This window comes from Bemisia tabaci, chromosome 5 (genome assembly GCF_918797505.1).
Source record: "Bemisia tabaci chromosome 5, PGI_BMITA_v3".
NCBI classification, from domain to species: Eukaryota; Metazoa; Arthropoda; class Insecta; order Hemiptera; family Aleyrodidae; genus Bemisia; species Bemisia tabaci.
This window is the reverse complement of record NC_092797.1, coordinates 35,886,641-35,909,088: the sequence shown is the minus strand read 5'-3', so window position 1 is coordinate 35,909,088 and position 22,448 is coordinate 35,886,641. Positions and strand designations below refer to the sequence as shown.

General features: G+C 39.3%; 2 protein-coding genes across 6 annotated transcripts in view; one reads left to right on the top strand and one right to left on the bottom strand.

Moving 5' to 3' along the window:
- Positions 1-22,448, bottom strand: part of unc-13-4A (BAI1 associated protein 3) — a 232,930-nt gene that overhangs the window by 79,705 nt on the left and 130,777 nt on the right. The window lies entirely within an intron of this gene.
- On the top strand, positions 1,951-11,134 carry LOC109040824 (lipase member H-B). The gene is made up of 4 exons (XM_019056906.2): positions 1,951-2,195; positions 3,383-3,592; positions 8,536-8,692; positions 10,809-11,134. Exons 1-4 carry the CDS (start codon positions 2,063-2,065, stop codon positions 10,843-10,845), a joined length of 537 nt encoding a protein of 178 aa, XP_018912451.2. The 5' UTR covers positions 1,951-2,062; the 3' UTR covers positions 10,846-11,134.

Genomic DNA, 22,448 nt, shown 5'->3' with positions numbered 1-22,448 from the left:
ACCGCCCCCGCCCCCTTTAACCTCCGTCATACCTACATGTCTCACGCCTCACCTCCACTCGTCAACGACTCCCCATCCCCCCTCTGCGTTCCTCTTGGTACTCTCGACGAGGAGGCGGCTCGATTTTTCCATTATTTTCCGCATTGAAAAATCCCCCGTTGATGTAAAAGATAATGAAAAAGTACACGTGAACTTTGAATGATTGAGCTTTTGATGGTCAAAAACTTGAAAGCCACGTTGAAGAGGCAGGGGGTCAGAGCTTGTCTAACCGGGGCTTAGAAAGGGACGCGAGAGGGGAGGGGGTCAAGCCCTGTCTTATAGAAGCCACCCTTTGATATTTTTCAATATTTTGCTCTGCTCGGGGAACACAGGGTGCGAGTGAAAAGGAGGTGAAAGCTCGGAGAAAATCGAGTCAAAGGTTTGACTCGATTTAGGATCAGTTTAATGGCGGCTTTTGGACCGGCTACATATCAATAGCCAAAAAACAAAAACACGTATCTCCTTTGAGGTGTTTTCAAATTTCCGCTCCTATTTTATTTTTTCGAAGAGAAATAAGTAATCTTTATAGCTTAAAATTCATACTAATATTCTGATAATAGAGGAGAGAAATCAAAGAAGTTTTCAAGAATTTACGTTCACTAGTTTCTTGAGGAAAAGATAAAATAGGACAGGGAGTCTGCAACGTCGCAAACGGAAGTACGTGTGGTTTTGCACTTTAATCGTCGATATTTACCCTCGTTTTTCACACATTTACGTTTCAATCTTTTTTTTATAATTTTGGCATAACATTGTTCTCCCAAATGGGTAAAAAATGATTTTAAAATAAGACTACGCACGGTGAAAACATATTTTCCTCCTACACATACTGTTCTCTTTTTGACTGGGCGCAGTATCATTCATAACAATTTTAAAAAAAGTCCTCGCAGACTAAACAACTAGAATATTTTTTACAGAAATAGCAAGGACAGTGGGATCGTTTTTGATAAAAACAATTTTACCACAGCTTTGGAACCGCATTGGAACCGGGAGTTACCTGTCAAGATCTTAACTCACGGCTGGCGATCATCCGAGTATTCGGACGCAGTTGCACATATAAGAGAAGGTAATTTAATTCATTCCATTTGCTATCCATCTTAAATCAGAATATCGATGCCTAATTGCAAAACGGCGTATCTCTATTGCGGTGTTCGAAAATTTTTGCTCCTACCCTATTTTTTTGGAAGAAAACAAGTCATAACTTTATAGTTTGAAATTTCTGCGGAATATTCCGCTACTAATGACGAAACATCAAGGAAGTTTTCAAGAAAATTTTGCTCGTTATCCGAAGAAAAAATTAAGTACGACAGGAAGATTGCAACGTCGCAAATGGAGATACGTGCTTTCGCACTTTGGTCATCGATGTATAAATTTTTTGGGGATAGACTCAGTTTCTTGGCGGTGGAAATTATTCTCCTTTCCTTGGAGTTTGCCCGCAGAGAGGTAAAAGTTTGGAGTAAATTAAGATCTAAATGACTTCTCTATACAATAATTGCAAGAATCTTGAATCCTAATAAAGAGCCAGATAATCTCGTGTCTGCAACCTCCGAATGTCATTAGGCAGTTTGCTGGACCAAATTTCGAAAGAAATCTCATCATTATAAAACCAATTGATGCTCATCACGTATTATCATAATTATCATAATTAATATTCATCAGTAATATTCTACAGAAAATGAGTCAAATTAAAATGTGTTTCAGACCTGATAATTGGTGATTAAACTCAAAAAGCGTGTTATTTTGTACAATTTCATTCGGCAAAAAAAGGTTTACTTAGCTTTTAAGAACATTTTAAAAATGAACGTATTTTACTGCTACAACTTTTTTTTGTCTTTACTGATAAAAGTATTTTTAAAAGTATACGATTTTGTGATATGATAGTCAAATCCTTTTTAAATATGTTGCAGAGTATTTAAACACAACAAATTTAAACATAGTGACAGTAGACTGGTCACGAGTTGCATCAAACATTATATATCCAATAGCAGCTGTGCAAACGTTTCAAGTGGGAGTGCAGATAGGTGAAATGATCGATGGAATGATCGCAAAACGCATGATGACTCTTGATAAAATTCATATCATCGGGCATAGTCTTGGAGCTCACGTTGCTGGAGCTGCTGGATCCAATTGTAAAACCGGCAAAGTCTATAGAGTCACAGGTATGCCAAACCGTCCGAAATATTTGCCTGTCTTTCCGTGTATCATACAATGTATGATACAATTAATTCGTACCTGTCGTATGTCCGTGTACGGTAACCTGGCCCAAAAACTTGGCTGTTTAGTATACACTGAAATTTCTAACTCTGCGCGATGTCTTATTTCCATTGAATGCTTCTCACTCGTAAAGGGCAATTTTTTGGAAAAAAAGGCTTGGAAATAATTAGTTGTTTTCTAGATGAAAGGACGCAACTTAATTTTACGTCGGATTTTTTCCACTCACGAACTGCATTTTTAACAGGGAAATATCAGTTATTTCTGAACAAATCTTATATATTTTTCCTCTGACTATACGCAAATACTGAGAGAATTCCGGACAGAAATTGCACAATCATGTTATTCGATTTTGCAACATTGGAATTGAGTTACGTCCATTCTTCTGGCAAACGACGCATCCAACTGATTGAAAACCGCTGGCTCAACTAGAGATTATTAGCTGCTGATAGCCAAAATATCTTAGAGATCAACCATGTTAATTTCTGAAAAAATTATTACCTAATAACTAGAAGGAAGATTTGAGGAGTTACAGAGATTAAAATCATACCGCTGCAAGATAATGATACGTCACTGGAAAGTGAGGGTTATTTTATGATTTTTAGCTCTGGAAAGTCAGGATAAATCCACGACAATACAAATCTATACCTCAAGACCTGTGCTTAGAAAATATCAATTTGTAATGAGACGAACCCGTATGATTAAATTTGCGAAGCAATATTTACTCTGAGACTCACTTTCACAAATCAAGCCATCTCATTTCGTGGTAACGCCAGTGGCATGGCGTGCTTTGCGATATATCGACTGTTATGCCATTTAAACCTATGGAAAAGGATCGATAAACAGGGTGTTCGCAGCGAACACCATAATAATCGATTCTTTACCACAGGTATAAGTGGCATAATAATCGATATATCGCAATTCACGCCACGCCACTGGGTAACGCTCATTTTCTTCTTAGTAAACTTGAGGATATAAGGGGCTCGAGGGTAGGAAACCCTGATTCATCTTGGCAATAACCTCCGCAATCTCATAACTGAACATATCCGGACGTGAAATATATATCGGCCATAAGTGGACTGTCAATTAATTTCACGCTCAAAGTTTATTTGGTCTCCCCTTGTTTACGGAGCAGGATTGGATCCGGCAATGCCTTGCTTTGAAGGTATTCAAAGCGCAACAACTCGCCTCGATTCGACGGATGCCGAATTTGTTGACGTCATACACACAGCAGCCGGCACAGCTGGATACTACAGTTCCATAGGTCACGCCGATTTCTACCCCAACGGCGGAACTCCTCCTCAGCCGGGATGCTTCGACGCACCTTTGGACTTTCAAGCCACATGTAAGATTGTAAGAATCCTTACAAGAATTGTCTCTTTTTCCTATTCTGAGCAGTTTGTCCATGGGTAATTGGACCGCGTTTAACAGAAAGGAACCAAGCCACATCAGCTATTGCCAAATTTAACTGGGCAATTTAATTTTTTTACGAGGAAACGTTTGTGCGGATTCTTTCGAAAATTTTAAAGTATTCGCTTCGCACTAGGGAGAAAATTCCTTGAAATTTGCATGAAGATCTGCACCACCGTTTTCATGTGAAAAATTAAATTGCCCAGTTAAATTTGGCAAAAGCTAATGTGGCTTGGTTCCTTTCTGTTTAACGCGGTCCAATTAAGACTCTTGTGGTTCATATATTTGACGAGTTTCTGATCGAATTCACGACATGGTTTCAATCTTGCTCTGTGTTAAATGCTGGACATTGTATTGGTGTGCGCGCGCGCGTGTTTGTGTGCGTCATGTGAGTGGGAGAAAAATGTGCAATTAGTTATTCGTCTCTCCACGTTCTCCTTTCAACACCCACATGTGAACGTTCGCGAGAAAAAGGACCGAAGTCCACGTAGGCTAAATGTTCAGGGGAGTCATTTTTGTCAAATTCGGCCGAAAAATTAGATTTTGCGAATTAGACCGAAAACTTTTGCAAGTGGCCAAGAAAATGAGGTTCGAGCAATTAGTTTATTTATGAGTCAACAGAGATAGCAAGATCATGATAGAACTGGCAATTTTTTGCCCCAATTACACTGGAAAAAAACACGTTGGATCTAGAGTCCAGACTCTTAAAAACATCGACACGAGAAAATACTCTTGATGCAATCGGATTTTTGCTCCAATCAAGAACCAAGCCTCTTAATTTGAGCGGATTTCCTTTTGATTTAACCAAAAATCTGATTGAATCAAGAGTATTTTTTCTCGTCAATATTTTCAAGAGTCTGGACTCTGGATCCAATGTGTTTTTTTCCAGTGTATGACAGATTAGAATTGTAAGATTTTCCTCGGAACTAGGTTTTTTTAAATGCGAGCGTTAGATCGCTAAAACTCTCGTTTGGTTCGACATTCTGGGCATATCATGTCCCAAAATGTTCGTAAACCACATACTCAACCCTCAGATGCCCTAGCCGGATCCAACAGGACCGAGACTTGCTAGAATTATGCGGCTTACGGGTTGTTTAGGGTGGCACAAAAAAACCTCAGATATAGGTCTACAAATACATCGTAATAAAAAAAATCGCACATTCAATTGAAAGAGAACAAAAAAATCGAGTGTCAACACGGCCGAAGATATGACAGACGTAACCGGGCCTCATTCTTAACGTTTCTCCCGAATCTGAGCGACCCTTCATTGGCGGTATAGCGTAGAGTGGAGCATTGCGATTTCACGCCTCGCGCCATCGCGCCTTCAAATTTGCAGCTGCAACACAGACGTCCATCAAGTACGAATAGTTGTATCCCTGCGCCGTTGTCAACGCGCGTCCTTTCAATTGCTTTATCTTTCTGTTGTGTTGTTTCTGTTTGTCTTACGTGTGGTGGTGCTTTAAGGGCTACGTGGACAACACATATTCATCCTGTGTGTAGATGTAGGAGAGAGAGAGAGAGGGGGGGGCGGATTTAAAAGATCGGACAGAGACTTTCACTGATAAAAAAATGCTGTTCAATTAGGATTTTCTACTTATGGAGTAAGTATGGTATCGTCGGTTCAGAAGTATTAAAGGTGATGAAGACGCGGCAACAGGAAGGAAATACTGCCGTGCTAAGGTAGGACGCCGTATGAACCTTCAGGCGTTGCCAAATTTTCCTTGATGAAACACGAGTTTCTTGGTCAACTTATGAATATTTTTCTTCCAATTTTTCAGCTAATTTTGCTCGCAATTCCACCAAAAAGTCCTGCAAATTTCAAGGGGAAATATTCATAAGATTCCTCGGAAATGAACATTTTATCTGAGGAAATTTGGCAACTCTCGAATGTTCATACGGCGTTCTTCCTTAGCACGACAGAATAGGATTTAGAGACGGAAGCACGAAAATAATTAAATAAAGCAAGAGTACAGAAACTCCAAGTCATATTGATAAAACCGTACTAATTTGATCAAAACTATTGATAATGTAATTGTATATTATCGCTATTATTTCTTGCCCACTCTTGATTTTTTTGTTGTTTATATTTCAAGTTGTAAACATTAACAAAATTTACGGCTGTGAATGGCATTAATGCATTTTGAAAGAAAGTTCACTCATTAATGTTATTATCGCGTGGGGTGAAAAGAAACATCGCAACAGGGCCTCAACTCGAAATCCGACGAAAGACTTGACGAGGACAGCGCGAGGACTACCACGCGAAAACAGAATCGTAACTTAAGTAAAATCAACACAATGGAAGCTTATGGCATTTCCTCTGAAAGCTGTGTAATTGTGTTTTGTTTCGTACAGCTTGCGCCGGGAATATATCTTTATTAGATTTCCTTACGGCAAAGCGATAGAAACACGTTTCAATACCCCGACCCCCTCCCCACCCGCCGCCGCAAGTCTTACTATGCCGCTCCTCCGTGCAGCCTCACCACCCACCAGTCGCGAGGCGTGAATGCTCGATTTTTCTCCATTAGAAACTATGGTAAAGAATCGATTATCGAGGCGCTCAGTACGAACACCTTGTTTATCGATCCTTTTCCATAGGTTTAAATTGAAGACCAATCGATATATCGCAAAGCACGCCACGCCGCTACCACCCACCCGTTCCCAGTTAATATTGATTCTCCTTTGAATACGCGTGTACCTCCCATCTTACTCCGATCCCAATTCGCAGCCCCTTGCGCCTCAAATTTCGTCGCTCCTTTGACGTAAGGACGTAGCTCAATTTTTTACTTAAGCCCTGGAAAGCATTGAGTTATATGGACATTAGGGCTCATTTCAGAATGGAATTAAGCCCTTATATCGGAGAGGTGACGGGTTTAACCGCTCGCGTGCCTCACGGCTCCCTCGACAGATGATAATTGCGTTTCGTTTCTGATCGCTCAATAGCGTGGTTTGGAATTCCGTGAATCAGTAGTCTAGAAATAATTGAAGCATTATCTGTTGGAAGTGTAAATAATTAGGCTAACCGCAGAGACCAGGTGACTGATAAAGGAGGAAATTCCGGATAAATAATTGATTATTTAAATTCATGCAAATACCGCTTTATGGAATCTTGAAAGCATTGCCGCCTCTCAATCCGGTTATACTTTCGTAAGATCGTTTAGGGACATCGTTCTTTGTAATGTCGCTTTCACGCTTTTATTGAATTCTTCTGACAAAAATCTAATTTTAATTTATTTATTCCTTTGTTTTTTTCGGAGCTTCAGTCGTAAAATCCTGTTCACTTGAACTGAAATTGTTGAATTCCCAGAAACGACTCTCCATCATCTCTGACACTACATACTACTTTACCTACTGTAAAAAAGAAATGAATCCATCAGGATGCGTAATGTTTATGCACCGAGGGATTTCAAAAATCTCTGAAATGAACTCCAAATTTTGAAAAATGAAAATTAGGAATTAAAATCTTAGCAAACGTTTACGTCAAAAAGAACTAAACCTCTTTCTGACGTAAAGATGTAGTCGACATGTTCGGTCATGTCGAACAAGTCGGTGAAACTTCCAAACCACATGTCTCGTTTGCAATGTTTCGAAATATCCGCATTCATTTTATTTTTTAAAAAAAAGACCAAACCACCATTATGGCTTTAGATTTTCAAAGAATATTCTTCACACAGACGAGAAAAATTTTTTTCGGTTTCAAGAATTGACGTTGAGTAGATTTCTGTTAAAAGAAGAAAGTATGACAGGAAGTCTGTAACGCTGCAAACCGAGGAACGTGGTTTGGGATTTTCACCGACGATATTCTCAATTTTAATGTGTTCAGAAGTATAACAATGATGTCTGGGACGCTTGAGAAACCCCGCACTTCATAAAACGCATCGTTTGGTTAGTGAAATTACGTGATACGCTCCTCGCTAAATATCCAAGGCTCCCAAGCAGCGATTAAACCCGTTGTAACGACTACATTCGAGGAATAAATTTGTATCATTCTCGCGAGGCGGTGAATTTTAACGCTGAATAATGAATTTCAGCGAGCTGAAGCCGGAGGCCAGACCCATTCGCGCAAATCTGACGCACCGAACGCGTGTGCACCGAACGTAGTTTACATTTAGAGAGAGGTATGTTTGATTTCGGCAAATCATTGAGATTACACGGAGCTCAAGGCGTGTATAAACACGATAAATTGACAACGACAAGAATGAGAATCGAAATTGAAATTTGATTCAAAGTAAATATCTAGGTCTCCGGTAAGTGGGGCGCGCGGAACGCAACCGTCAAATTCAACAATCACACGGGGCGGAAATCTGGAAAATGCCGTCGGAATCAATCGACAGGGGATTGCACGGATAGACCTAACTCCTGTAGGAACGCTTCGCATATTTGATCAGAGTAGATATTAGAAACGACGCTCTCGCACGGCGTGAAAGCTACTTTGAATAAATCAATCTAAAAGTTGAAATGAAACAAAAAGCATTGACAAGGAATCCAAAAGTCAAAGATGAAACTATGAAAATATGCATCTTATCGCTTTTATCTTAAAATTCAGCGCTTATTTTATTTTTCGATAAACGTATTTTTCACGGAAGGGAACCAAAATTTTGTCGTGAAATTTTTCAAAAAAAGTCTCAATAAAAGGAGGAAGAAAATTTACACAGTTTCGAAGATAACAAGTATGATTTCTTCTTTGAGAGAATGAAATATGAAAGGGTCTTGGCGAATTGAAAGAGGTAGGAACCCCTCCCTCTCAATGAATGCAATTTGTTTATACATAGTATAGATTCACACAACGTTTCTTAACTAGAAGGGAAAATAAAAATCGCTAGAAATTAAATTACAGAGCTCCTGTTTTTCCCGGTATTAATGTCTTTTTGTTCATAACAGTTGCTTGCAGTCATTTTAGAGCTCACGAGTTCTATTCGCAGAGTATAACGAACCAAGAAAAATTCAAGGCCTACCGTTCTGAGTCGTATTACGCTTACAACAGAGGAGAGTACAATCAAAGTGATTACACGTACATGGGTCACCATACACCATCGAGGTAATTTTACTTAAATTTCAATTTTCTTGAAATAAAATAGTGATGTAAAATGTGCAGTGTGCGACAAAATAGAACACTTCTATAGCTTTGGATTAGCATTTCTTATTAACCATCAAAATACTTCATCGAATAAAGTTATCTTTGATTTTGTGAGGTTAGTAAATAAATACTCGTACAATTTCTAATGAACATAATTGGACCGCGTTAAACAGAAAGGAACCAAGCCACATCAGCTATTGCCAAATTTGGTCGGGTAATTTAATGTTTTACATGAAAACGGTTGTCCGGAATTTGGTGCAAATTCCTTAACATTTTCAAAGGAATCTGCACAGACGTTCTCTCGTAAAAAATGAAATTTCCCTGTTAAAGTTGGTAATAGCTGATGTGGCTTGCTTCCCTCCTGTTTAACGCGGTCCAATTTTAGAAGACAAAAAGGTCATCTCAAAGATGATAATTGATAAAACTGATCCAGAGTAACAAGTCTGTCATTAACTTTTAATTTCTTCCCCTTTCCAATCATATCGTCGTTCTTCTGACGTAAGGGCGTATCTAAATTTCCACATGATCCCTATTTTACATATGAATCCTCGTTTTCTGGGGCTCATGCAGATATCGAGATACGCCCTTACGCCAGAGTAAGGACGATGTATTTGTTGAGTCTCTTCAATATCACAAAATATCTGTCACATGGCAAGTCTGGGTCGTGCATGGCGATGCGGTTACTGATAATTAGATAAAAGCGTGTTTTGTGTCCTCCTTCCGCCCGCCGAACACAATGAATAAAAATGGAGTCGATTATTTCAGCGCGACCACCTGAAAGCTTGTGTTCGTTGTGAATTTTCCGCGCCAGCGGCTGATTCGAATTTTGATGTTCAGTGCTCCTAATTGGGCTCTTTGAGATAACAGATACATCTATTGATTTCATAACAGTGCATGACGTTTTTCCTTTCATCCCTGCACCAGAAATGTGCATCTCCATGTCAGGAAAATAACCCGCATGATAGGTACAGGAGAGCAAAACAAAATTTTCTTTAATAAAACCTCATATACTGATATATTTATCATTAGCCATTATTATACCGTCATGATGTTATCTAAATAAGTTTATCGACGGTGTAAGTCGGCAATCACATAACTCGTTTGCGGTGTCTGAAAATCTCCGCCTCTATGTTAATTTTTTAAAGGAGAACAAATTGACATCATTCCTTGAAGTTTATGCAGGATGTTCTTCGCACAGAGAAGAAAAATCGCGGCAGTTTTAAAGAATTGCCGTAGAGTAGTTTTGCGTTTAAAAAATCAAGTATGACGACGTCGCAAACCAAGTTATGTGATAGCCGACTTACACCGTCGATATGTAATTCAGGAGAAATAAATGCAGACATTATATCCCTAGAAAAATCTACGGACAAACTTCGTAAGACCTACGAAGAAAGCTCCTGCATCGTGAACCTCTTCTCGTTACTGCTCAGAGTCACCGTTTGTACATAATGAATTTCTTGATAGAGATTTCTTTCATACAGTAGCGATTCTTGAAACTTGCAACATTTTGCTCCATTTAAATTCATGAGAAATATCGATTTCATTTGAATCAAGCTGCCTCGCCGAGAATCGACTGCTTTCCATACGTTTAAATGAAGGAAATACAGTGTTGCCAACTTTCAAGAGTAGCCACTGCTCTCATAAGGAAAGCTTTTATAGTTTACATAAGTACTACAATTTTCTGATTAAATGGTAGAACTAGTAAGTGTGGGTAGATAATAAATATAAAATTAAAATGACAATACTAGTTACACTTCAATTTACTTATGCAAAATCATAATCGTGTTCTTGGAGGAGGCACACTCCATTTTATGTAGTACGAAAAAATTACACTTTTCCACTTCATAATGTAACATCACACCTTCACTCAGTCTGACTCTGGTAGGCTAAATTCATTTCAGCGTGTAAAAATCAGATCCTTACGTAATTTCTACTTCTGAGTTTGAATTAAGTGCTCTGATACTCTTGTGCAATTTGACCCAATATTTTCTTCTAGGGTAGTCATGAAATAAATTTTGAAAACGGCAGTTTTATACAATTGTTTTTAAGAATTTTAATTACAGTCATTCTCTTACAGCGCCAGAGGAGTATACTATTTGAACGCCAGAATGTAGAGCATGAATCTTCAATGGATGGATGGAAATTGTCAGCATTCTCCTCAGCGCTACCTTGAAATGATTGGAATTTAAACAAGCTGGAGGGTCTTTCCTCAGTCGAATCTTGGACTCCCAGTTCGTAATCCTCTGATTAAAGTGTACGGTTCACAAACATGACACGACATTTTTCTGATTCTCATTTACAAAGTTACATTATTAAGTTCAATCTATTATTTTCAGTGCTCTTGCTGTATAAAATAAGATAAAATGCTGTATAGAATAAATACATCCTTTTTTAACTACTCGAGAGCAAGATGTGTATTTTTCTGACATTACCCCAAAACCTCACGGTGGAAATCCTGGTAAAAATTGGCAGTAGAATCTGTGTTCCAAAATACCATAGACCTACAGCCGGCTGTAAGATTTCCAATAGCTTCTATAGCCGGCTATACAATTTCTTATAGCCTTTTATAGCCGATGGCGACTAAGCAACTGCCAGGTGTTAGAGTGTATGCTAAGCGTTACTAATTACGGATGCTAGGACTTAGTGAGTTTTTGGAATACTGCTCTCTTTTTGGGCCGTAGTATCTTGATTTATTTTGTGAGGAAATCTCCGTACTTTTGATGGATGCCTGCCATTACTAATATATTAGAGCGCCTTCAGTTTCGTATGATACTGTGCAATACCTCAGGTGTGAAATAGTTGCTTCAAGCGCCGTGGCACGCTGCGGCGCGGCAGGCGGGCAGCCAGCGCGGAACGCGCACTGGCGCCTACAAACCTAACAGGGATACTTCACGCGTTGCGCAATGCGTGAAGTATCCCTGTTAGGTTTGTAGGCGCCAGTGCGTCGCCGCTCCGCTTTGTGTTAGGCTCTAATATTTAATCTGGCGGAGTCAGCATTATTCAACTCAGGATTTTGAAATGTTTGCACATCCTGTATGGACTATTCTCATTTAAAAAAAAAAAAAATATATGTATTAAAAGGAAATATAATGTGTGTTTTGTCAATATTAAGGTGGTTCCGTATCAAACTTAATGATTTCCAAAGCACACGAATTTCTACATAATTTCTTGTAGCCTTTTATAATCGATGGCAAAAAAGCAACAGTCAGGCGATAAAGTGTAAAGCCCGACGATAGGAACTATAGCCCGGCTGCATTGTTTTTTTTTTTTGGCTTCGTATAGCCCGGCCGTATGATTTTCTCTGCATTCTACAGCCAGCTATATGATTCTCTGTAGCCTTCTTTAGTCGGCTATAAGAATTCCTATGGTATTTTGAAACGCAGCTCTTATCGCCAATTTTTACCAGGGAAAATTTGTCTTTTTTGGGTGGTTTTTCATTTTTAGTTTTGTTTAGCAACCGAATCGGTTTGGCTTGGCTGATCTAACAAAAAGAAAACCATCCCAAAGTAACCATTAACACAGAAATATCTAACCGTGCACGCAAATTATGGAGTGACATTTTTAACCAATGTTCATTTTTGTTTCAAGAAGCTGTAAGAATCGAAAACAGAAAATCGGCATTTTCAACCCCACATAGTTGCCCCTGTGTACTGAAAGATTTGAGTCACCTTTCTAGATGCCTTTTTGTTCGATTTCATCGCAACTCTATGAAGAAAAAGAGGGAATAAGATTTTCAATGATACTTTAATCGTATCCGTTATAGGCTGCGCTTAAATTTCCTTCATGTAAAAGGATTTTTTATGGTGAATTGAAAAAGAAGCACTGGAGAAATATTTCAGCGATTACTGGGTAGACAAACACACCTGGGTTTAAAAGGCGGATGGGGGAGGGGGAGGGGGCGGAGCATCGTGAGAAAATTTCGGCGGCCCAGCGAGGCGCGGGTAGGCAGAAAGCGGGAAAGGAGTAAACGGTGGATGGTGGCGGAAGGAGGAAGCACCGAACACCGAAGAGTTTCGCACGAGTGTGTGATTGCATTAGTTACCGCTTTTGATTGTTGCTCGGCACGCAACAGTCAACAGAGCCGCACCGGTAATGGGGGATTTGTCAAGCTTAATCGAAGCGCCGCTCGGTGCCGAGTTGTGCTGGTATGCTTTTCACTAGAGCCCCATCGCTCACATTTTTCCATATTCAAGCGATTTTCCATGTTCTCCCCGGCTAAATATAGACGCTACTAGTCACACGTCCCTGCAGATATCAAATATTCTATATGGGCCGTCTATATAAAGCAAACGATCCAATGGGAATGGGTCGGTTGTGCTGGTCACAGAATCGTATTTTGATGTCTGATTCTTAAGGAGCACTAAATATGATAAGATCCTCCCAAACAGCAACTTTCTACGTTGAATATTAACGCGATATTGCGCTTTGAAAAATTTGTTTTATGACGTCATCCACCGCGGCAGCGATACCCTTGGTTTCTTCCACTTTGCTGTCATTTGAATTTTACGTTGAGTAACCAGTGAAAATGTGTGTATAACTGGCAGATGAGAGTAAGGTGAAAGAAGCGAAGGGTGTCACTACCGCGGTGGAAGACGTCATAAACCGAATTTTCCAAGGCGCAATATCTCGGTTAATATTGAACGTAGAGAGTTGCTGTTAGGGCAGATTTTATTATTTTTAGCTGATCTACAAAAATCAAGCATCAAAAACGATTTTGCGACCAACGCAACTGGCCCATTGGGAGCCTGAGCCTGCATTGTTGGTGCGTTGAAGGGGAAAGAGACGGTCTAAAGGTACGTTACTTAACACTGAGATCGATTTCTCGGGAATTTGCTGTGAAAAGTCGACGCAGTTGGAAGTAGGGTTTGGAAGTCAGTATATTCAAATCTGAGAGATTAACTTTGACAGTTAATGAGCAAAATATTCAGTTAGAGGATGGGCAGTAGATCAAAAGCTGTGCGAACTATAGGTACCTGCAGTGTATGTGGTTAACCCAGGATGGGAGGACGGACCAAGCTATCTTGAAAAGGAACACTCTAGCAAGGAAGACTACAGCGATGTTAAATACAATCCTCTAGGATAAACGAATTTTGAAAGAAAACGACAGAAGAATTTACAAAGCTCTAGTGATAATTATTTTAACTTATGGATGTGAAGTTTGGCAGCTGAAGACACAGAAAATGCTAAGAGCAACAAAGATTGATCTCTGGAGAAGGTAGGCAGGAATTTCTGGAGGAGATTGGGTCCGTAATGAAAGAGTGAGTAAGATCATGGAAGTAAAAAATGTCACCGTGATTGACATCATGACCAAACAGCTTGTCTGGCGTATGATCATGTCAACAGGATGACGGAGGAAAAACTGTCGAAGAAGATGCTTGATTAGGTTCCTGCTGGAAGGAGACGAGGGGGACACCTCTTGAAAGGGTGGTGACAGGGTGTTTTAAATGAAATGAGGGATTGCCAATAGGAGGACAGGGTATTGCGGCGGTTACACGTTACACAGCGCCATAGAGCGCTGAGAAAGCAGCTATGATGTATGTTTGTAAGTCGACGCATGGTGGTAATTGTTCAACCAAAATTTATTGCAAAACGCTAACGATTGCCGTCGTAAAACACCATCGAAGATCGATCGCACTTCCTGTTTCTCCCACTCCGCAGTTATTTACCTAACGCAAATAAATGCTGAAACCAGACGAACTTGATTTTATCTTTTTTTGAGTGCGCGGAAGGTAGCGGCGGAGCGGTGCACTGTAAGCGAACTGATGATACAACTATTCGACCTCCTAGGAGCTCGTTTTGCCTACACTACGAGTTGAAGGCGATCATGTCTTGGACTCGCTCACAAGCCTAAACGTAGCAACCTTCAGGGCTGATGTTATATATCATTCTTTCAACACATTATCGATGTCGCAGATCAATAGCCACGCTCCCTGATCGCCTCGCGCCTGAAGTGTTATGCGTTACTCGTAAAATTTATATTATGGGCGTATACTAAGAATAATGGTCTTGGTACATAATTTTTGTCTACATTTCATTATTTCAAAAGTAGACCAAGAAACAACTGTGCCTAATACGAGGTCTGAAAAGATCATCTCGGGATATAACCACGAAAAAAGTCAGAGGCTAGATGGATTGTCATAAAAAGTTACTCGAAAAAAATTGGACATATTCATGCTAAATGGAACTATGTTGCACGCAGACTCTAAGCAGATAGTTCCTTTTAGCATGAATACGCTCAATTATAAGTTACGTACTTTAAGCTATCAATATTGTCGAAAAATTCGTCATTTAGAAAATATGAAGCTCCATTCACCGCGATGCCACATGTACTTTTTGATTCCTTCCATGGAGGATTCTTAGGCCTTGCCTCTATGAGACGTTTTCTTGAAATTTTTCGCGGGGAAAAGTCTCACTTGCGAAGTTGGGACAAATATTGACTAACTCATTATTAATCACAGTTGCAAGTAGGGTCTTTGCAGAAATCCAAGAGACCAACTATGAGAGGAAAAGGAAGTAAATAAAGCAAATTGTGTGATATTTTGTTGTTCACTTGATTGTTTTTTAAGTTGTATCATTTAAATAATTTGTTGTTAATTTTGTTTAATTATCCTTTTGACTCCGTTTAAATACTTGATTTTCAATAATTTTTTTTCATGTCAAACTAATCCGAGGAACGAGAGAGGCACATCTCGTGGAGACGGTAACTGCGAAAAATCCCCGAAGTTTCATTCCCGTGATTCGGCCCTGAGACAAATCTCATGGAAACGTCTCGCGGAGACAGGGCCTTAAATTAATGATGGACTTGATTACTTTACGGATACAGCTGATAAAACTGAGATCAATAAATCGAAAGCATTCTCTGTTATAGACACGTCTATAGACAGATACTACTACCAGTCTTTAAACACTGGTCGTCATTGAATTAAGAAACTGAGCCTGCAGATAAAACTTTCATCTTTATTCATGCATCTATCTTTCATATTTGATCAATAAAATACAATTTTTTTACACACAATAGACAATCTTGAGTATAGCTTGGTTCCAAAAATTTTAACTCTAAAAACAAAAACAAAAAAAGCGAACAGTAAAAACTGAATTCACCCGAAAATGTTTGATGAATGGAAAATTATTTTGGCACTTGGTATTAAGTTTTAACAAGAGCCTTGTAGCTAAAAATTGAAACTGTTTGGTCTTTTAATGGTATAATGTGTGCGTTTTGAGGCTTAAAATTGAAAATTGTTTTTTCACAAGTAAGAATTTACGCCAATCTTTTTCAATGTAATTTGTTTTTATGAATGTTTAAATTTTATGTCTTTATGAAACAACTAGGTATGACCTTTTAAAACATTTCATCTCCGAAAAAATGGAATTTTCATCATTCCAAACCTTGCCGCTTCTGAAGCAAAACATTCAATTAAGGTACATACTTTTTAAACAAACGAGAATTTACGCCCATCTTTTTCTATTTAATTTTAATTTTAATAAATAAAAACAAATGGATATGACCTTTAAAATATTTTTTTCTCTGATGAAACGGAATTTTCAACATTCCAAATTGCGCCGCTTCCGAAGCAAAACATTCAATTAACGTGTAGAGATCAACTTCAGTAGAACAAACATACAAATACTTTTGCGTAGAAAGCAACGGTGCGAACGAGATCATACTCCGATTTTCAGGCGGCACTGAAAGTTTAATGTTCAACTCGCTTGGCATGTAAAAATAAATGAAGGTTTGTGCGGAGATAAAATTACGCCCAGGCGAGTCTTCCTCTTTGACAGTTTCTTTAATTGAATGACCTGAATAAATGGACTTTCAAAGTGTTCCTAAATTTATCTCGGCCGGATTTGACCTAAAAATGCGGGAAGCGCGGCAACTCGAAAACAAGGCAGAATCCGAGCTCTGCGCGCTATAACGCCATGGCCGCGGTCGCGCGCCGTCTCCATTATTTTATTAATGAACAAAATGGCTTCGCCGAGAGCGGGGTACGTTGCGTAAAGAAAACTTGAGGTCTTTTCACTCTCTGTCTTCCTGTCCTTTCTCAGCTGCCTTTGTGCTCTCTTCCCGCTAATTCAGTCGCGGTCCCCACCAAAACCTTAAAAAATGGTCCGCAAGCAGAAACTGCGAGTGTTTTGTATTTTATGAGATTTAACTTCTCCCCAGGCCACATTAACCCTGGCCGAACAGACTTGGATTGTAAGACGCCTCACTTAAGTCAGATGAGGACTCATTACAAATTAGGAGAAAAGGAGAAAGGGGAAAGAGAGGAAGGAAGGGAGTAGTAGTAGTAGAGTACATTTATTTTGAGCGGTGTCTTAACAGTCAGCATCTTCAGCGCCTTTACATCGCAATATTGAAATAACAAACTTTTTTTTTTCAACTAAAAAAGTAACAGATACCTTGAATACTTACTGGACAGAAATATACGAAAAGTAAAGGATCAAAGTAGTAGTAGTAGTAGTAGAGGAGTACAAAAGGTCGAGAGAGGAACTCAGTTCAAGTTTTAATCGGAAGCATGTATTGAGATTTTTGGAACGCATGAAAATGAGATTTTTTAAGGGTGTGTATTCAAAAGTTTGAAGAAGAGATGAGAAGTTATGAAAGAAGTGATTGGAGAAGGAAGAACCTTTTTCTGGTCTTGTGATTGAGCGAATCAAAAGAAGAAGCAAAAGTACATAGCTTACAGTCAAGAAGGAGCCTGAATAGAGAGTTGGCTGTGTCTTTTAATACCTGTGGGAAAAAATTGGGTTCAGTAAAAACTTCCTGTTGGAAACGATTAAACTATAATATTTTTGAAGGAACTGAATTCAATGGGTAGTGCAGGCGGCTAGATAGTATTATTGACAGTTTCCAAGAAAAAGAAGAGGAGGAAGTAGAATAAGACAGGATGTTTACAACAAGATACTCTTATTTCTATTTTCCCGGGAAATCCTCTTAAAGATTTCATGCACTACGATTGGTTCCTTACAAATCGTGGAGCAATTTTAGGACGAATATTTTATGTAAAGAGGATGCCATTCTTTTGCTCTTGCAGTTTCCCAGCTTTCTTTCTCATTCCTACACACCAAACTAAATAAACCATGTAGTCATTTTCAAAAAATTTGTAACATTGACTCAAATAAAAATGTTACAGTTTTTACTTAAAGGTGCTGCAATAATACGCTTTAAAATTGAATTTTAATTTAGAAAACGTAAAGAGAATCCGTGAAGAGATGGAGAGATGCCAGCTTCCGGAGGATCTCTACCATGACAGATTCCTGTGGAGACTAGGTGTCGCAGAGCGCCCTAGTGCGCCGTAAAAGCGGCTCATACATACATACATTTCTTGTTTAGGCGATATATCCATTAAATAGTCCTAGGTCGATACAAAAAGTGTATTTCATTTTCATTTTCTACCAATTGAAGCTACTCTGGCTTTTCAAGTAATGGTAACTCAACCTGTTTAATTATTTACGAAAGCCACAACATTTTCGGTGGGTCAGTCAATGGTAAATAATAAATCATAATCGAATCGAAAATGTATCGATCCAATGCTTCAAATTACGGAGGAATATTTTAAAATATTCAAACATTTTTGGTAGAGTAGTCCCTTGGGTAAATGGTTATGACAGGGTGAAGACCATGGTCCTATGTGTTTATTGCGAGTTATTTATTTATTTATTTATTTTTTATTATTATAAATTTTTTTCGCGAGTTATTGCGGAATATTTTTGGTCAGGTAATCTACCCATTAAAAGTTCAGAACAATCCAAAAATTGCGTTTTGGTTTCACTTTCTACCAATTAAAACTACTCCAGCTTTTTTTAATCATTCACGAAAGCTGGAACTTCCCGAGCGGATCAATCAGCGGTAGGAAGTAAATTATAAGCAAAAATAAATTAGCGAAAATTTTTCCAACGCAGAAGAGAGATGAAACCCGAATAAAAGCGTTGCGTATCAAAAGAGCAATCATTACTTATTTGCGACGAGGCTTTGAAACGGCGGGCCAATTAGAGGCGGAGCGGTAACTAGCTGTCAATCGGGGCCACAGGAGCGGGGCTGCGGCCAGGGCGAGAGTAGTTTAACAGAGGCGAAGTTTAATGAGAATTTTTGCGCTGATGGCATGACGCTTGGGTTTGGTGTCGCATCTTTGACCTGCCCACGTGAAAACAGACCCGCCGTCGCGCCAAAGCGCCAACCGCCGCTATGCCAGAATGAATAATGATCTCACGACGCTACGTTATCCCGCAGCCATTCTCCTACCCTGAGTAAAAACACCGTATTAACATCCGTTTCTTGCCAAATTCACTCTCATAAAATGCACATTTTCCCAAAAAATTCGCAAATATTTTTCTTCCAATTTTTTGGAGAATTTTATCCGCAATATGGTCAAAAGCATCCAACAATTTTAAGGAGATATATTTATAGCCCTCCTTGAAATTAATAATCAGAATAAAGAAAATTTGACAACTTTCAAATGTTTATACAACGTTCTTCCACAGCACGGTCGCGTTCGCCGACCCAGCGCGGAGCACAAAGCGTTGTGTCTATGGCATAAGAGCGTATCTCGATTTTCGTATGAGCCCCAGAAAGCATCGGTCTATATGTAAAACAGGGCTCACGTGGAGATTGAGTTATGCCCTTACGTAGGAGGGGTGACGAAAGGTGAGCTGGAAAAAAGTTACGATTCGGCTGGCAACTTCTGCTCTTTGCGGCTCCCGCGCGTATGACTAATGAGCATCTTCGTTGTCGTTCCCTCCTCTAAAATCAAATGCCAACGCACCAGAAATCTTGTGCGTACTTACTTAACCCTTAGATGCCCTAGAGTCCCTTTATAAAGAGAGTTGAGACAACGCGGCTTATAGGTGTCACAAACGAGATTAAAGATTACACAAATCGGACGTTTTTTTGTAATCTTCGAGCAACCCATCCTCGAATTCCTTTCTCCGTTCCCTCTCTCATTCCATTTGTTTCTTGCCGTACCCCCCAATACCCCGGTCTATTCCAGTTTATAATTTTTGCATTTGATGAAAATGTAATCTTTATTTCCGTTTGTGACACTTTAATTTTGCAGATGCAACACGAGCATCCATCAAGCACGAATAGACATTTTTTTGCTCCGTCATCAACGCGCATCCTTTCCCTTGCTTTATTTAATTGTCAAAATGGTAGCAACGCTTGGAAAGTACTGAAAACGCTCTCGTAATCATTGCATCTTACAGACGGGTACTTTTAACAATTTTCAACCATAAAGCGCGATTCAACAACTCAATTCCTTGTTTTTGACATTTATTTTCAAAATTGTCAACTTGGTAACGCTGTGGTGAAGAAAAATTGTTGAGAGGTCTTATGACGTGTAAACAAGCCATAACAACAGTTTTGCCGTTCAGATGCTGTCCTTTTTCACGCCCATAACTGCGAGTGGTCAAGAGTATCAAGCCAAGTTAGGTTACGTTGGGTTAAGCAACTAAACTAACTTCGCGGTGAGACTTAGGGTATCAGGCGGATTTGAAGGCGCTTTGCTGCGTTCTAAGGAATATCAATTTTAAAGAAGAAACTGACATTATGAGAGAACTATCATCTTAAGTGCAAAGCTGATTTTGATGATACAGTGACACACAGTCTTCATTTTCATCACCTGAATCAGGGGTGCGCCCCCTGGCCGCGTTGCGGTCCAACCCTTCAGGCGCTTTGCGCCTCCTCAGCTACGGTTTCCTAAAAAAGCTTAACCGAATGTGGATTAAGCCTTGCCAGACCCATTAATTTTAATCATTTTTGACACTTAATTCGAAACTATTTTCGTCATTTTTTCTTTGCCTATCATTTTCTTGTAAAATTACACATTCCAAAAAAAACGGTTTTTTCGATCGATATCACATAATTCCTCGTGTCGAAACTTCACTTGGAACGAAGCTCATAATGTTAAACATATATTTCCCCCATTTTAAAGAAAGACAATTGGATTGCTTTTTGCAAAAAGGAACCACTAGTATTTCAATGATGCTAAGATTGTGCAACTTCATCCTTTACAATAAAATTACGGAAATCATGAAAAAACGATGAAATTTAGATGGTAATTTTGGTCTTAAATTTACAGTTTTTAGCGAGTAAAATAGAAACTATAAATGGATAATCGGGGTTTTCCTCCAAGACAAAAGAGGTTGCACAATCTTAGCAACATTGCAATGCTAGTGGTTCCTTTTTGCAAAATGCAATCCAATTATCATTCGAACTACACGAAAATGACACACACTAAAAACCCTGTGAGAAACAAGGGATTTTCCATATAAAATCAACTACGACTTGTAGGCGCGGGCACTATTACTTCAAACGATAATCGGATCCATTACAAGCTGAGCTCATTCCGTAACATTTTATAAGAGTGTCGGATTTGTAAATAAAGTGGATATAAAAAAGGTCTTTGTGGCACGGCACGCGTATTCAAATATAAAACGGTGCCGGAGCCACGCCACCTTTTCAGCCGTAAGGTCAGAGGCGAACTGTGAAGCTTACATAAAAGAGTGAGATTAAATGGAATATTCCGAGATAGTCGGTTAAACGGCGCATCGGCCTTCTTTTCTGTGCAAGCTGAAAGGAGAAAAGGGGGAAATAAGACATTTGCTAAGTGTCTGAACATCAACCGTCGTCAGTTCGGGAAGGTTAGACAGAGGAAAGCTTTTAAGGAGGAAGATGCGCTGACTGCTGAGGGCGAAAAGCGTTCAGTTTTAATCGAGCTTGACTTCATCTATAATGACGCCTTTTAAATAAACTTACATGCAAACTTTCTGACTCGAAAAAAAAACTCTTGTAATCCGGAGTTTAAGCCTTTTGACCGCGGAGAAAAGCTCGACGGAGTAATTAGTGAGCCGTAAAAATGTCTGTGTAGGCACACTTTTCGTTCAAAATGAAAGGTCGAGTTCCCGTGAAGTTTATCGGCCAGGCCAGCCTTTTCGACCGCCCCCGTTCTTTTTCACAGTGAATATGTATAAGTGCATTTACGTGTAGTTAAGTTCCTCGAGAGAATTCCGTTCTTTCGGATTCCCTTGACTCGTCTGATTGAAATTGACCGGTAGAATAAAGTGCTGAAGCTACCGCACGTCAATTTTCAAATTTAGTCGATAACGCGTTTTATTTTCTCTCATGGGTCCTATATAATGACAGCTAGCTCTGCTTATTTTCGATCAAACCGGTTACACAATAAGATTTATTAGACTTCGGGTGTATTTAGCACGAGAACTGAGTAAAAAATTGATTCAAACTTTACACGCATCCTTTGTCTATTCGCATAATGATGCCCGTTGAGCAAATTGGTAAGTATCCAAAAAAAAAAAAAAAAAAAAAAAAAAAAGATTCCTGATGATTTTTTATGAAAGTCAGGTGAGTACTTCACTCGGCCAGTTTTGAAAATTGGGGGACGTCGCTAGATTGCGTATCGCCCTATGAGGGGGGAGGGGTCAAAGAGAGAGCTACGCCATTTTGTTTTTACGTGTTAAAGGATATTGACCTACTTCACAAGGGGAGGAGGGGGTCAAAAATGCCGAAAAAGTGCGTTACGTAATTTAGGGACGGCCCCTTAGACTCAGATTGCTTCACCAGTGCTCAAATGTTTGGTCAGCAGTCAAGTTTGACTCCTGAAAAGAGATTTCACACCGCAGGGAAGATATCAAAGCGGGGTGTCTAAATAGAGTGTCTCCGGGTGCGAGCAGAGCGGCATCACTGGCATCACTGATTTAATAACTT

What these genes read in the sequence shown, in the direction of transcription:
- LOC109040824 (XM_019056906.2), top strand. Translation starts at nt 2,063, where the DNA reads ATGATCGATGGAATGATCGCAAAACGCATGATGACTCTTGATAAAATT. An exon ending in CAAAGTCTATAGAGTCACAG is followed by an intron (nt 2,196 to 3,382) that starts GTATGCCAAACC and finishes TTTACGGAGCAG; the next exon opens with GATTGGATCCGGCAATGCCT. An exon ending in GGTCACCATACACCATCGAG is followed by an intron (nt 8,693 to 10,808) that starts GTAATTTTACTT and finishes ATTCTCTTACAG; the next exon opens with CGCCAGAGGAGTATACTATT.